The sequence below is a fragment of the Charadrius vociferus genome, unplaced genomic scaffold, assembly GCF_000708025.1.
Source record: "Charadrius vociferus isolate BGI_N301 unplaced genomic scaffold, ASM70802v2 scaffold53, whole genome shotgun sequence".
Lineage (NCBI taxonomy): Eukaryota > Metazoa > Chordata > Aves > Charadriiformes > Charadriidae > Charadrius > Charadrius vociferus.
Window position 1 is genome coordinate 666,016 of NW_009647574.1, and position 15,274 is coordinate 681,289.

The following is a 15,274-nucleotide window of genomic DNA, read 5'->3' on the forward strand; positions in this document are numbered from 1 at the left end:
CGCTGCCGTCCCCGCCGGCCTCAGCTGCCCCCACAGGCAGAGCTCCCCGCGCCCGCGTCCCCGTCCCCGCTCCCGCAGTCGGGGCCGGACCATGGCAGCGAGTTTGCAGGCATGGAAACCCTGCTCCAGATAGTGAAATCACAGTCCCGGGAGAGGCGCCCGGACTTACCCCGCTTTCTATTTGCAGAAGCAGAGCACTACATTTCTAAGCTGTTCGTCGTTTCTCTGCCTAACCTGAGCATATCTCAGGGGAACTAAGGGCACAGGCAGGTTTTTTTTCTCTCCCGAATTGTGTATTTTAATTATTGCTCTCTCTAATGCATGTTTGTTTAGCTAGATCAATGGCATCCAGTGATTAAATGCCTGCTCTAAAGACAGTATTTTGACTCTAGGAGAGCCTTCAGCTTGTGGTTTCCCTTCTGGCAGGAAAAAAAAAAAAAGACCGGAGTCATCCAAAAGGAATAAAGGCGAGTCCGAGCACAGACATGCTGCCGTTCACCCTGGCTCCCAGACTAACTCATCAAAATGTGCCGGTTGTCTCACCTTTGGTCTTTGCCAAAGCTCCTGGACTGAATTAAACAGTCATGGGAGAAGCTGCTGATGTCTCTGTGGACATCCCAGCTGCAACACAAGTGGATGAAGGCTGATGTTGCGCTGTTCGCTCACCTGGACCGTGAGCCCCTCCGAGGGGAACACTGCCAGCCCCCTCCGCTCCCTGACTTCTCCCTGCCGCGACAGCCGGCTGTTGGACGGAGACGCGATTCCCACGTGGTGCGTGCAGCCGAGTCGGTACACAGAGAAATAAAATGTGTGAGAGCTGCCGGGTGTCATGCCGCCTGGGGGAGGAGTCCCTGGCCCTTGGTCGTACTGCAGGAGTCCCCTGATGACCACCTCCGGATGACTCCGGAGTCCCCTGCAGTGGTTTCTCTGCAGGAACGAGATGATCCCAAATCCTACGTGTTACCCGCTCCCCTCTCCGCATGTTATTGTTTCATGTAAGGAGAACCAGACCTGAAGAGGGGAGCGACGTAGTTGCTGGGGAAGATCCCCACTCTCCCCGTGACGAGGGACATGCCCCGCAGCCAGCCGTCGTGGTCTTTCCCAAAGACGCGGACCCCTTCTCCCTTCTGCAGCTCCAGCTCCTCCGGTCCGTGAGCCACGTAGGAATGGAGAGCCACGCACCTGGGGAGAGAGGGGGTGAGGGGCAGGGAGGGCAGTGACTGCCCTGGCGCAGGAGCGCGTCCTGAACCTCCCGGGTTTAACTGTGCTGAAGAACTGACGCTGCTGGCTTTGGGTGAGCGGCGGCTCGTTGCCTGAAGCCTCATCAACCCGCACTCGCATCAAGTATTTGGGTGCTGCTGTTATTGTGGAGAGAACTGTGCAGGGAAGAAACTGCCTGTAACTTCAGGCTAAAGGGGATATGAATAAAAGAAGAGCCAACGGGAGTGGAGAACAAAGCAGATCTCATCGATGGTTTCTGTCCCAGAAGCGCCAGCCAAGCCAGCCGAGGGCGACAAGCGCTGGGGAGGAGAAAGCTGCTGTTGTGCACCTCACCGTGAGCGCCCCGTTGAAATAACTGATGAAGGGCTGATGCGTACCTGTCCTAAGGCAAAGCAGCATGAAAGAGTGCAGGCACGATGCTCTGTCCGAGCGATAGCATCAAGAATACATTCCGCCTTTGAACTACGCGGTGAGCCAGAGGCCTTGCATCTGCTTGTCCTGAGCATCATCTGGAGGGGTTCAGAGGCGAGCGGAGCACTGCTGGTACAGCAACGTGCACGTTCACCCATCTTCCTCCCTCTCCTCCTCCTCCTGCGACAGGGCCCCTGCAGACACTAACACTGGGACTGCAGTCGCTGCCTCTGGGGCCCTTTGAGAATAAAGTGGACAGAGGAGGAGGTACATGGCTCTGCTCTGGGCTCGCCAGGAAACTGGACTAAAAATTAATTTGAGATCCCCTCTAGACCTTTCTGGTGTGATTCTGGGACTACAATGAGGTGATGAAGCTTTGTTCTCCACACTGAACCATGTGTGACCACACAGCACAACAGGAGCAAAAGAAAAGTGTAGTTTTCAAAACTGTCCCCTATTTGCTCTTTAAAGAACTTTAGTTTGTCTCCAGTGTAACACACTTAATTTAATTGCATTGTTGTTGTTTTTTTAAGGGGCGTGTGATCTGCTCCCAAATATTACTGAGTTACAGACCAATACAGCAATTATCAGATATTATTTAAAAACTAGAAACAGCAGACTAGTTGTCTAGATAGTCAAGGCCTCTCCCATAACTTTAAAAAACATTTCTCTCTCACTGCTGTTTGGAACAATCACTGGAAATTTTGACTTGAAATGCTCATCTTTATAAAGTGACTTTTCCTTCTGTTAGTTGCACAGACCAGGCGACGGGTCAGTGAAAGGGTGTTCCAATTCTGCAGTGGTTTATCGCTTTATACAGGATCCACCTTGAAGGGCAGGACAGGCAGATACTGGTTTGATGTTTTGTAGGGTTGAAAAAGGAGCTGTGCAAACAAGGCAGCTGATCGAACGCTTTAGCACAATCCTCATCCTGCAGATTATTTTAAGGTTTTAGGAGTTTTCTTGTGCTTAGGATTAAGTATGTGCAATAGTTTTGGATGACCTATGCTAATGCACGGAAGCAGCAAACATCGCCAGCGGAGTACAGTTTTACAGATGTTGCTCATGTGTACTAGTGTTCCGCAGGTCTGGCTCCATGCTGTGGGGGTGCTAATTACCGTGTAGACAGCTTGTTGCTATTTTGTTGTTATTAGGCAGCTTACTACAGTGCCAGGCTGATGAATCTTATCGAGAGGAAAACGAATCATTACAATACATTATCTGCAGATTTTAACTCTGGGAAAGTTTTGAAAGATTGGATCACTCAAAACACCAGTGACCTTCACTGTTTTAAAATAAATATCTAGAGGCACTAAAGGATTAATTAGTTTCTTTATATTTAAAAAATGTAAAATATACTGTTGACAAAGAAGCAGAACTATAGATCTATAAATACTGAAGTATGGTAGTAAGGTGCAAGGAGGGTTCTCCTGCTAGGAATATAATGATTCCATTGTGATACTAAGCCTCTGCGACGCCCTGCTTAGACCAGCCACGTACATCCCTGTGGGGATCCGAGCGCACGGGAGCTGCGCTCTGGTCTGCCTTTACCTCCCGCCTCGCAAGAACCTTTGGCTGGATAAGCCTCAGCTGAAGGGACAGAAAATTACACGACCCCCCGACGTATTCCTGTTTCCTTACGTACATATAAGCTGATATGTGGTGCTGCAGATGGGGAAGAGTAACGATGGCTGCTGAGTGCCCCAGTGATCCCGGTGCAGGGTAGTAAGATGCACTGACCTACAGGGAGAAAGAAAGCAAAGAAAACAATATATTAATCTGAGTATAGGCTTATTTTAGCCACTGGAAGAGCAGCTAAAAACATTAACAGCCTTTGACCACCCTTCAAAAAAAAAACAAACCCCAAACCAAACCAAAGACATTTCAGGAGAAATAAGTTTGGAGCATTTTACAAAAAAAAGACCAGGCAGTAAGAAGAAGACTCACTTCAACACCGAGAGGCTCTCTAGGGTATGGCTCGGCTGGACTGATGGTGCTTATCCCCTCCTGTAAATACAGAACTTGTTGGGACAGCTAACCTGCCGTGTGAGGAGGCGCTCAGAGCAACGATGAAACAGGGTAAACTTAACCGAACAGCCGTGACTTCCAAGTTTGAGCCCTAAACCTGTATCTCATATATCTGAGATCCACTCAAGTGGGGAAACGCTCCTTTGCCTCTCTCCTTGCGTTCAGTGTTTTCTCACCCCTTTTCGCTTGGCCCTGAACAAGGTGAGCACCTTTAATTCACTCACCGTCTCCGGTCACTGCGTCAGGAAGGAAAAGGGGTTTGGGAAAGCAGCATTTCAAGCCCAGACTTTGCTAACCAGGAGGAGACCGTCGCGTCTGCCAGGTCAGGACTGGTGTAATCATTGCTGTTTCCCTTGTTATTTATTTAGCTCTGGCTGGGAGTATTGGTATTGTCTAAACCCTAAATAATACAGTCCTTGCCCCAGTGATCTTTTAATAACTATTATTAAAGCCATTTACCACGTCTGTGGCGTCCCGAGGAGCTCCACAGCCCCGTGCGGACGCCCGGTGCCGGCGGTGCCGGGTAGGGGGTAGCTGACTGCCGCACCAGCAGCGCAGGCAGAGGCACCTCGCTTGGGTTTGCCTTTGGTTTGGGGTGGCTCTTTCCCCACCGTCGCTTTGCATCGACAGAGAGATAGCAGCCACCATAATGCCCCCCCGTCCTCTCCTAGGGGTCTTTCGTGTTCCAGGGAGGACCCTCAGCCCCGCTCTGCTGTCAGGGTAACTGCCCTGGACACGCCGCGCCGGACCTGCTGCTGCGGGGGCGAGTGCCCGTCCCTGCTGCCGCCCGCCGAAGGCGAGGGGATGACTCCTTGGGTCTCCTTGCTGACCTGGTGAGGACGCGGGCGGCATGCTGGGCTGTTCCCTTTCCTCTGTCCCTCAATGTCTCACAGGTGGAGTGACATCCACCCACTGAGGTTTCTGAGGTGGGGGCCCTCTCTCCGGTGTCCTGCTGAGTCTCTGGCTGCTCCCCCCCAGCGCCAGAACCTGCCTGCCAGCTGTTTCTGTTCTGCCGAGTTTGGTTTTGGTTACGTGTCGGTGCTCGCTGGGCTCAGGCACGGTCCCACCACGGGCAGCTGTCCCCCCTCGCGTGGCACTGATCCCTGCAGAGGCTTCAGCTCCACGAGGGGGCTGAGAGGAGATGGAGCTGTTGCTGAAAGGGTGAAGGCCATCCAGTAGAAAGAATAGAAGAAGTTCCTACAAATGCCAGCTTCTCAAATAAGAGCAGTCCTGCTTGCATGCCCTGCAGATGGAGGAGTAAATAGGATAACCTCCCTGAGGCTGACAAACTCTGCACCTCCACCTCCAGCGTGCTCTGTGGGCTGGAGGGAGTTCCAGATGCCACGAACAAGGCGTGGAGACGTTTCACTTGGTTGCCGGTCCACAGTGGGTTAGCATTTCATGGCTGGCTGATTGAATGAGCACTAAGAAATCAGTACTAGAACTATTAGATATGGGAAATGTTAATCCTTTTCCAAAACCATCTGATGAACATGCAGCTAAACCCCCTAAAGTATATTGGCCTACTATACAAGGTACGCTAAGAAACGCTACTGAAGTGCTTGGTGGAGGCAGAGGTCTAAGCGCTGCCTCCACGCTTTTCCCCTCCACTGGGGCCACGTCTCCTGGACCACATATTGGTGTCTTCCCCCTCGGTCAGGAGACGGGCAGTGCGGGAGGGTTATCTAATCAGGGAATTCCTGCCGTGCCAGCAAAGGAAGGCACTGCGCTGGATCCCGCTGGGAGCTCCATGACAGCACGCTTTAAGGGAAATATTTTCGGTGCTGGTTGCAAAGCCATCTTTCAAATGGCAAAAGCAAAACAATTTAAGCTGAACATCTTGACCAGTCCTAGCTGGCCGCCTGGTTTACATGCCCAGCGGTGAGGCAGAGGATTAGCTGGAACAAGGACAACAGCATCTCTCTTCTCCAGAGGTGGTCCCTCCCGGTGGGGGCTGGAGCCACAGCAGTAATACCCTGTGCTGCCGTGCTGCCTTGCTTTGGAGGCTCTCCAAGAAGCATTAGGAGATTAGCGCGGTCTCTCCAGCCCCGCGGAGGCAGGGAGGGTTTGTTATCTCCGCTTCACAGGCAGGAGAGCTGAGCTCTGTGGCAGGGATGGAGGCCACCCCTGGCACCGCCGGCTCGGGCGCCGGGTCGGTGTCCTCGGCGGTATCCATCTGCCACCTCACACTGGCAGTGTTTGTTTCTGAAAATGGTGAGAACAGGCCGTGTGGCCGAGCCCGGCTCAGGAAGGTCCCAGTTACCAAACCCACTGGTCTGTGCCCACCGCGCACACTCCTCCTCCTCTGTTTGGTTTCCACCCTGCACTTTGCTTTTCCGGTTGTCCCTGTGCTGGCAAACGGCGGGGCCGGGAGGTGTCGGGGGGCGCGCTCAGCACTGCGCAGGCTGGGCCCGTGGCGTTGGAGGAGAGGATGGCAGCGTTCAGTGCGGCATCCTCGGGAGGCTCTCTTCTGCTGATCTAGCCCTGCTAAAGCACAAAAACGTATCCCGGGGGGAACTGCTGTGAGCAAGTGGGTCACCCCCGTTTGACACCCAGCACTGGGTGCGCTGTGGCGGGAGCTGCGTTGTGCGGCTGCGGGAACGCGGCTGCTCTCGGGAGGTGGAAACAGCTCCCAGCGAGGCACGGCGGCTGCAGACGCGTCCCTGCGGAACCTCAGCCAGCGGGAAGTCACTGGGCCGGGATGCGGCCAGCAGTCATGCTCTCCGGCGAAGACCACAGGATCTTTAATGATGCAAGTTGTCAGGGCTTTAATCTCATATTCATTTCAAATCTAATTTCTAGTGGTCATGGCTGTAACGCGGTGCTGGGGCACTGGCTTAGCAAGGACCGAGGGAAAAAAAGAAGTGACTCACCAGCTCTGTTGCTCTCCAGTAAATCAGGTTAATTAAAAAACCCAGCAAGTGTAGCTGCTGCCTCTGGACCCGAAGAGGCAGGTAAGTTTCAAACCGTCTTTGCGTTCCTCGTTTTCTAGTCCAGGTAGGGTCAGACCAGGCTCTCATATAAAATTGATTTGAAATGATAATTCTGTTTTAATAATTTCAATAATCAAAAGCTTTGAAATTTGGGGATTTGGAATTTCTTTTTCCTGCATTGGAGCAAAATGACAACCTTTTGCTGGTTTTCCTGATGGACCCGTGTTGAAATGTCTGTTTCTGGATGGAAAGCTTCATGTTTTTCATCTCTCCCTGTTCCCCCTCTGCATGGATCCTTTCAGAGCCTGCATCAAAGCGGTTTTGTATTTTCAACAGAGAGGAAAAAAGATTGAATTAAATATTTTCCAGCCATGTATAATTGATTTCAGCATTCACTTTTGCTGATCTCCAGTGAGTACCTTGCAAGCCCTTATAAGTACAAAGAGTTTCATTTCCTGCCTCTCCTTAAATCCCTCTCTTACTCCATCTCCCTATTCAGTGTGTCGCCAATGTGATTTCTGGCTTGGCTCCTTTCTGCAGCGCGCTGCCGACACGGGCACTGCTCTGTCGAGAGCGTTCATGAGACGCCTCATGGGGAGGGAGTTTTTCCCCATTCCATCACGGGGCAGTCAACACTGCTGGAAATTGGGTCCTGCAAGTTTTTCCCATCATTCATCACATAGAAAAGCCAAATGTACTTGACGGCTGATGTCAGATTTATCAGCTCACTTGGACGAGCGGCAAAGGGTAGCAGCAGCTCTTAGCCAGATGTTTGCTGACCCGCGTACTGCCAGACCAGGGGAGTAAGTCCAGTTGTGACTGGGAAGAGGTTCCCGCTGCTGATGATGCTTTCTGCTGGGAGCGGAGAGAGCGGACACAGTGCCACAACGCCGTGCTGCAGCCGCTTGCACAACAGGCACATGCAGAGACACGGTGCGCCACAAGCTCTGCAAACTGGTTCTGGCTCCCGCCTGAGCCCGCTTGGCACCACGACGGGGAAGGAAGAGCAGGAGGAGGGCGGGCGGCAGTGCCAGCCGCTGCCGGTTATTCCCTTTTATGGGCTGAAATGAGTCCGACCCGATCCTTGGTGGTGGAAATGCCAGGCGGGCAGAGCGTGCTTGGGAAGCCCTGCGAACGCCCAGCACAGCCTCTCCACCGTCGCTTCTTAAGCCGTGCTTTGTTCTGCGTGTACCCGAGGCACAGCCCCTCCGGCTCCCTCTCCCCCCACCAAGCACCAGCATCACTGGAGATGTGACTCTGCTGAGGACGTCATGCACAGGGTGCGTCAGGAGGATAGTAATGCTCCTCTTTGTCTCCCTCAAATATATGTAGTCTCATGGCTCAGGACAAGTGTCGTGGAACTACAACCTACTGGAGAATTCCCACTTTTTTTGACCCCCATCCCAAGGAAAGCAAGGAACACATCCATTCAAAACACAGGGCTTTTTTTGTTTTTTTTTTAAATTACTAGATCTAAATGTATATTCAGTATCTGTCTGGATGCCTGTCCTTGCAGAGGAGAGGGATTTCAGGGCTGGATAATGACTTGGTCACTTGGTTTCCAGTGTGACTGCTCAGGTTGCTCTGCTGCCCCATCCCCGCGTGACGGCTGATGCCAGGACCCCCCTCCTGTGATCCTAACCCTCGCTTGTGTCAAACCCGGTTGGAGGAGCAGCACAGCAGCACAGCTCCTTTCCTTCCAGACGGTCTCACGGGGCCTTACGTCCCTGTCTCAGGCAGGGAATGAAACTGGGTCACTTTCTGAAAGGAGAAAAGCAGCTCCGAGCACTCCGTGGAGAGCACACTCACGGCGAGCGAGTGCCTGCCCAGCGTGAGCGGGGGACCGGGGTGCTGCCGGTGGGGCAGTCCCTTTCCTGGAGGAAGAAGAGCTCCGGTGTTTGGGCACAGAGGCCGGGGGCCGTGCTCTCGGACTTCTCTGGGCTCCGCACGGAGCCCCGTGTGGGGAGGTGGACTTTCCCTGGCTCCCAGGGAGGGCGGATGCTGCAGTGCGCATTCCTCCTGCCAGTGATTCACCCGCTAACCCCGCGCAGACTCCGTGGCTTTGCTCGCCGCTCCCCATCTTAGACAGATGCCTGCTCCCCCCTGTGCCAGCCCGCTGCTCGGCGGAGGAGGGCATCGGCGCTGGCCTGGGCAGGGGGCACTGTCGCCCCCTCACCTCCCCAGCCTACCCCCCGTGCCTCACCCCGGCCTGCCAGCTAAGGTTATCCAGCCCTGGGCTTTGTCTCCCGGGACAATTCCCACTTAACCGGTTACATGCTCGCCTACTTCATTCTCACAAACTGTTCAGTCTTGCCCACCAGTTTGGTCTTGGTCTCACTGGTCTCAGAAACTCCTCCCGAGAGGCTGTGCTGTTTGGGGCTGGCTCCCGGGCGGTTCAAGCGCTGCCATCGCTGCTCCTTACCCAGCGCAGCCGCACGCCAGCGCGGCTCCCCGGCACCCGGGCGGACCTGGGGCAGGACCTCTGCCCGGCGTTGGGAAGGCTGAGCTCAGCTGCAGACTCAGCTCCATCTGCTGCACCGTATTCGTGACCACCCACCACGATCCCGGCTGCACAACCTCTGCAGGCTTACGAGGGAGCACAAAAACGCACGGAAGCAGTTAAGGATGTGATTCAACCCACTCTTTTCTTTACTATATTGCTAACAACAGAAGACCCCAGCTTGTACTCCGGGGCTGAGTTTGCAGCGCTGGCAGTAGGCACGCAACTGTTCATTACTTCCGAACTTCTACTTTACCTGGAGTAGTTTAAATCAAGAAACACAGATCTTTTCCTTCCAAGTAATGTCATGGATATAAAATCAATTGCCGTGGAACAACCGCACTTCAGAGATGCGCTGTTTTCTTTCCAAAGTCTCAGCACTTACTCCCGAAGCTGGACTTCCACCAGAAGCTGCGGAGCGGGGCAGACCGACCCCTGGGGTCAGCCCCAGCTCGCGGCTCTCCCATTACTCCTCAGTCCTGCAACTTTGTTCTGATCATGAGGGTTGCCTTATCAACAAATTCACCCTGCAGCTTTTCCATCGCATTAACACTAGGAAAAAGGCTGAGTGACCTCAGTGGGGTATGGCCAACGTGGTCCGGCCCGACAGTGCATACCTGGGCTTGCAAAAGAATCTGGACTTTGCAGGTTTTTTGCAACCCAAACCCAGAGATGGAAAAAGGAAGAGCCTCCACCTGTGTGGCCCCGCGAACAACACAGAGCCTCCTGCAAACCTCCGGGAGCAAACCTGTTGCTTAGAAGAAAGGAAATTCCAACCCTTCCCAGGCAACGCGTTAACACATCCACTCTGTCACTTCTGCTGTTGACAATAGTTCACACTGAGACATTTTGGGTAAAATTATATTGGGTTCGCAAGACGTGATACCATTTCAATTGAATTATAGTTCTATTGTAAGGCTTCATTTCCTCTCACATAAAACAGGATCTAACATCCAAGGCTCTTTCCAGGCTATTGCTGAGCACAAAATACCTGCTGGGTTTTATTGCACAGACACCGAACTACCAGGGGCTGGCTGATTGCTTTATAAAACGTCAGAGCAGCCTTGAATATGAAAGATGTCATAGAAATCTAAACAAAACCTTTTTTCTCCCACTTCAGATGATCTGTGAAGATTCTGTATTGAGATCTTTAGTCAGAGTGCAAAGAAGGAATGAGATTCTTTTGCCTCCTGAAATAAAGAGCGCATATAGTCTGAAAGGTCAGTCTGTGTTTATTATCTCAGCCCCAAATTCAGCTTCTCTCAGCACAGTCCCGGTTTAGATTGCAGACCGACAAGGACTCCTGTAATTGCCCTCCCCTGGCAGAAGCCTTTCATCTGGCTGTGGACGGATGGGGGCAGAGGACTGATTCACGGCAGGGCAAAGACCCCGATTGCGTTTCAGAAGGGCTGACAGCCTGCTTAGCAGAGGCAGGAGGCTGCTTCGTTATTTCTGTAGCTGTTATAACACCACTGAAGCGGCGTTTTGGGAGGAAGCCTGTCCTGTAGGCAGTTTGCCTTTGGAGAAAACTTGGTGGATCAGGGTACGGTAATGGAGCTCCGGCTTCCATGGTACCTGTGTGTGCCCTGGCGGGCAGAGCAAAGGTTCTGCTTAGAGGTACCCAAACGGGTGATCTGTGCTGAGATTTTGGGCTTAATCGAGGTTTTCAAGTAAGCCCAATGCTTATCATTGAGGCTGAGCATTGGGGATGCTGGGGACTCCTTGAATGCTTGAGACACCAGAAAAATTGCAACACCAATTAATAAAAAGAGCAGGTTTCTACTTTCCTTTAATCATGGGGGTTAGATGAAGAGGCCGTTAAAGCAATGACTGCAGTCCAGACCTGCTCAGTGCAGTGCAGCTTCCTCACTGGCTCACTGGGCTTTTATTTGCTCATAATTCAGGGCCTGATTCGGCAGGTCCTGCCGTGCCGCTGCAGCTTAATTCTGTGAGACGAGCTCAGAAAGGCTCATCGTCAAAGTAACGCAGGTGAGCATGACCAATGGCTGGTTTTAGCGTTAATTTTGCAAATGTTGAGAACTGTCTGTTTTTGATCTACGTCGTTACACTGCAAACCAGATGTTTGCTTGCAGTGTGAATTCAGGCGCACGCACACACACACGCATGGCTGTGAATGAGCTGAGGCTCAGGGAGCTCCCTTGGGAATTCACGTGCCTTACTACTTTCTAAAATGAAAAATATTTTGGTTTGCAAGTTAAGCTCTCTGTTTTCTCCCACTCTGCGCCTGGAGCTCACTTGCAGCAGGGCAGAAATCAGGATGGGAATGTGCTTTATCCACGTTTAGTTACTCTGATAACTTAATTTCTCTTTTTATGAATTCCCTTGGGTCCCTGAACTCTGAAGACAGCCCTTTCCAATTCAAAAGGAGGGGAAAAACTCCCGGGCAGCCTGGTGTGGATGACATCTTACTGACGCTATTAGCATGGCTGCTTTGTCTGTGCACGTTTGTGCTTTAGCTTTTCCAATTGCTGCCCGTGCATTGAGTGTTTCTGCCCAGGACGTGCATTTTAGACTCATACTGCTCCTACAGCATCCACGCCGCCGCTTCCTTACCTGGAGAGGGGTGCCGTAGGGAAACTCCGCTTTCTCGCTGCTCTGGGTGGCCACGGTGGGGTTGCTGGAGCTGATGAGGACGGGGGAGCTGATCTCCAGCGCCTGCCGCTCGGCGGGCGCATGGACCATCCGGTTGAGGGTGTTCAGGGCGGTGGTGATGGAGAACTGCCGCAGGCTCTTCCGCCTGGAGTCGGGCACCTTGGGGAAAGGCGGCGAATCCGCGCCCTTTGCTTTGGGAGACACCGCTCGTAGGGACGTGCACTTGAACTGAGGGGACCAGTGGCTTTTGCTGGTCTGCAGGAGTTGCCTCGCAGTGGTGTTTGGCTGGAAGAGACAAAGGAAGACGTGATGGCACGTTTCAGAAGTTATGCCCGGCACAGCCCAGTTCTCCCTTTTTCCTCTCTTTTCCTGTCTGTCAGCAGAGCTGCGGGCAGATCTCGGATGACATTACAGGTGATCTTTAAAAACTTGTGGCTCAGTCATTCCCCTGATACATTTTCAGTGACAAATCCCGGATGCAAAATTACTGATGCAAAGCTGACAGCAAAATTGACATTGGTTTGAAAAACTTATTGGTTAGACAACACGTTACTGAGGCTGAGTGCTTCCCTCAAAGCTTTACCAAAAGCTTCGTTTCTTGTCAAAGCCTTTGGCTTGCAGAGGTGTGAGGAGAGCCGGCTGACTCTCTAGCAACGTTATAATAAATTTAAGTCTAAATCAGAAGGGATGTTTGGGCACCTCTCCCTTTCCCGCTTCGTGCTGGCACGCTTGGGTGCGCCTCGCAGCAGGACGTCGAAGCTCTGCACCCGAATTTAAGGCATGAGCTTGGAGAAGCCCTCATGGAGGGTGGCTCTCCCAGCAGAATTAGATCCACCCAGTTACCTCTCTGAAGGCCAAAACATTCATGGCTTGATCCTGCTTCCACTGAAAAAGCCTGGCTCGTCAGCCATTGAGTTTAATGAGGGAAGAGTCAGGCCCTGAGTTTGCATATGGGCAGTGTTCAAACAGTATTTCTTGGAAACTGCTGATCACACAGTATTAATAGCAAAGGGCATGTGGTGACAGTGTTTTTTACCACGATGACTGCCAGAGGAATTAATCATGATTTACTGCTGACATTAACGAATTGCAAAACTTTGAGATTCTCACCCACTCGTGTGAGGCAATGTGCGCGGCTCCTGGGATGAACAAGGATGACTCTAACGCAGGAGAGGTGCAGGTGTCTCTCAAGCATTATCACTTTAAAGCAGGGATTGTTTTCACATTTCCCTCCTCCTCACTCCTTAAAGCAAGGTTTAAGAACAATAGTGTGTGCATATGTACACATATAAGACGGCAATACTGTCATTTCTGTGTGTAATTAAACTTTCGCCTAAACAGGAAACATTTTCCTGCCCTCTCTAAACACTGGGGGATGCGATAAAATGGGGCACAAACCTAAGCATCAAAGCCACGAAAAGCCTTGCATCTCCCAAAACAGACCTACCTTTGCCTTCTCCATAATTAATTTCTAATTCCTCGGTGGCTTTATGTAGCCCTAACTTATTTCTGTTAACGCCAGACTTAAATAAGTAATTACTGAAGCTAAAATGATTTCATTAAATGAAAAGACATTTTACAAAATATATTAGAGCTTCAAATAAGATGTTTTACTAGTGTCCTTTTATAAAATAGCCACAAAGAGGTGCTTGCTGTAATTATGATGATTACAAGTATTAATTTTATTTCTAGGAATTCTTGTTGGTGCCATTTACACCCTACATCTCAAGCTAAACTGCAGAAATACAATTAATGTCTAGACCAGTGCTAACACAATACCATGCCGGAGCGGGCGGCTTAAAGGGCCGCGGAGCCGGAGCGCCGGGAGCGCTGCCTGCGACGCGCTGAGCTGGCGTGGGGACGGCTGGGGCCACCGTGACCACCCCCCCTGCAGCCCCAGGAAAGCAGCTGGGGGGCTCAGGGGGCACCAAACGGAGCTACACGAGAGCCGCTTACAACCGAACCCCTTAAAAATGCAATTTTGATATTTTCCCTGAATTTGGCAATTTTGCCCCCATTTTTTTTTCCGTGCTGCGGAGGCTTCATTGCAGCGAGGGAGAGGAAAGGGCTCACTCTCTGCAGGGCTGAGAGGCAGCCGTGAGCCGTGCCGGGAGGAGGGCTCTGCCCCCGGGTGCCGCTGCCCGGCATGGCCGTGGGTGGGCACGGCGGAGAACGGGCTGTCACCCCCCTCCACACACACGGTGGGGAAGGTCTCTGCTTTGTCACCTCCCGTGCCCTCGGTTCTCATCAGCTCTGCCGAGGACAGCGATGCTGTCGCCCCGAAGGGCAGGAGCAGCGTCACCAGCCCTCTGTGGCGGGAGAGACGGGTGCAGGGGTGCAGAGAGCAGACTCCTCTACAGCCGCGGTGGTGCAGCCCCGTCCAGTCCTCCGGGACGGCTTCTGCGACATCAGTGTTCCGAAACACCAGCTTGTCTGGCCTTACTCAGCACAATGCTCAAACTTGTTTTTAATTTAAAGGTGCGAGCGTGGCTGAATCGGGACCGTGGACATGAGTCTGATGGAGAGGACGTGAAAAGCCTTTGACTTGCTGGATGGGTTCCGCCACGTGGAAATGCCTCTGTCATTGCCATGCACACAACTAATAATGGAAATGGCAGTTTAGCTACGAACCAAGTCAAAAACCCCTGTGTAAGTGTTGAGGTCACTGGTGTCACACTGCCATGGAGCTCAGATCGCTATTTCAGGAGCTGAAATAGCCTGACATTGCAGGAGTATTTTAAATACTCCACAAGAAAAAAGCTCGTTTGCACTGACTGATAACTACATCTCTTTGCAAAGGCCTCCATTTCTGAGCAACCTGGCAGAATTAAATCTTGTTAACTTTTAAGATGGTTTGATTTCATTTTTTAATGATATCTGCCACATGTGTGAGGGGAAGTAAGGAGAATTTTACAGAAATAAAATTATGTTTTTCTTTCTTCTGAGCTAATGCACGAAGTTTGGGGCTAAAATTTTAATGACTCCAGGGTTGAAGGGGTCAGAGAAGGCTGTTTCCCGCTGGCCAAAACATTGACACCCGTGCAGTGTACGTGCATAAAGTTTCCATCTGAATTGGAGGAAATTTTGTATTAATCTTGCAGTAAGTGACTCTCAGCTTTCATTTGTGTGTTTGAACGTTTCCTGCTGCCTACTGCCCTGAAGAATAAGAAGAGATTGCTGTGTGGTATTGCACGTGAATCTCTGGACAAATTTCCAGGTGGGCTCATTGCCAAATGACCCTCACCTGCTCCCGAGGGAGGGAGGGCGAGGGCCGGGGGGGAGTCCCATCCAGGCCGGTGGAGGAGAGAAGGTGCTTGCGAAGGCAGCTGCAGCGTGCAGCACGCCTGCGAGAGCGGGCAGCTGCTGGGCTTTGTGTTGGATTTGTTGGTATTTTTGAGAAAAGGAGATGAAGCTGCCAGCAGCGCTTTGCTCTGAAGCCAGGCTGTGCTGGACAAATGCAACTCCTGTCTCTCCCACCCCAGGCTCTGGCATCCCCGTGTTGAGGTTCCCCTGCCTGCTCGGGCTCCTGGAGGAGCACATCATCTCTTGGCGGTGGTTTGCAGCGAGA

General features: G+C 52.0%; 1 protein-coding gene across 1 annotated transcript in view; it reads right to left on the reverse strand.

Annotated features, from left to right (window-relative positions):
* SH3RF2 (SH3 domain containing ring finger 2) overlaps positions 1 to 15,274 on the reverse strand; it is a 52,920-nt gene that overhangs the window by 18,447 nt on the left and 19,199 nt on the right. The window contains exons 4-6 of the mRNA XM_009880916.1: positions 11,668 to 11,991; positions 3,278 to 3,372; positions 1,012 to 1,182 (exon numbers count right to left, since the gene is read on the reverse strand). Of these exons, the coding sequence (XP_009879218.1) occupies positions 1,012 to 1,182; positions 3,278 to 3,372; positions 11,668 to 11,991 (590 nt within the window). The remainder of the gene's footprint in view (positions 1 to 1,011; positions 1,183 to 3,277; positions 3,373 to 11,667; positions 11,992 to 15,274) is intronic.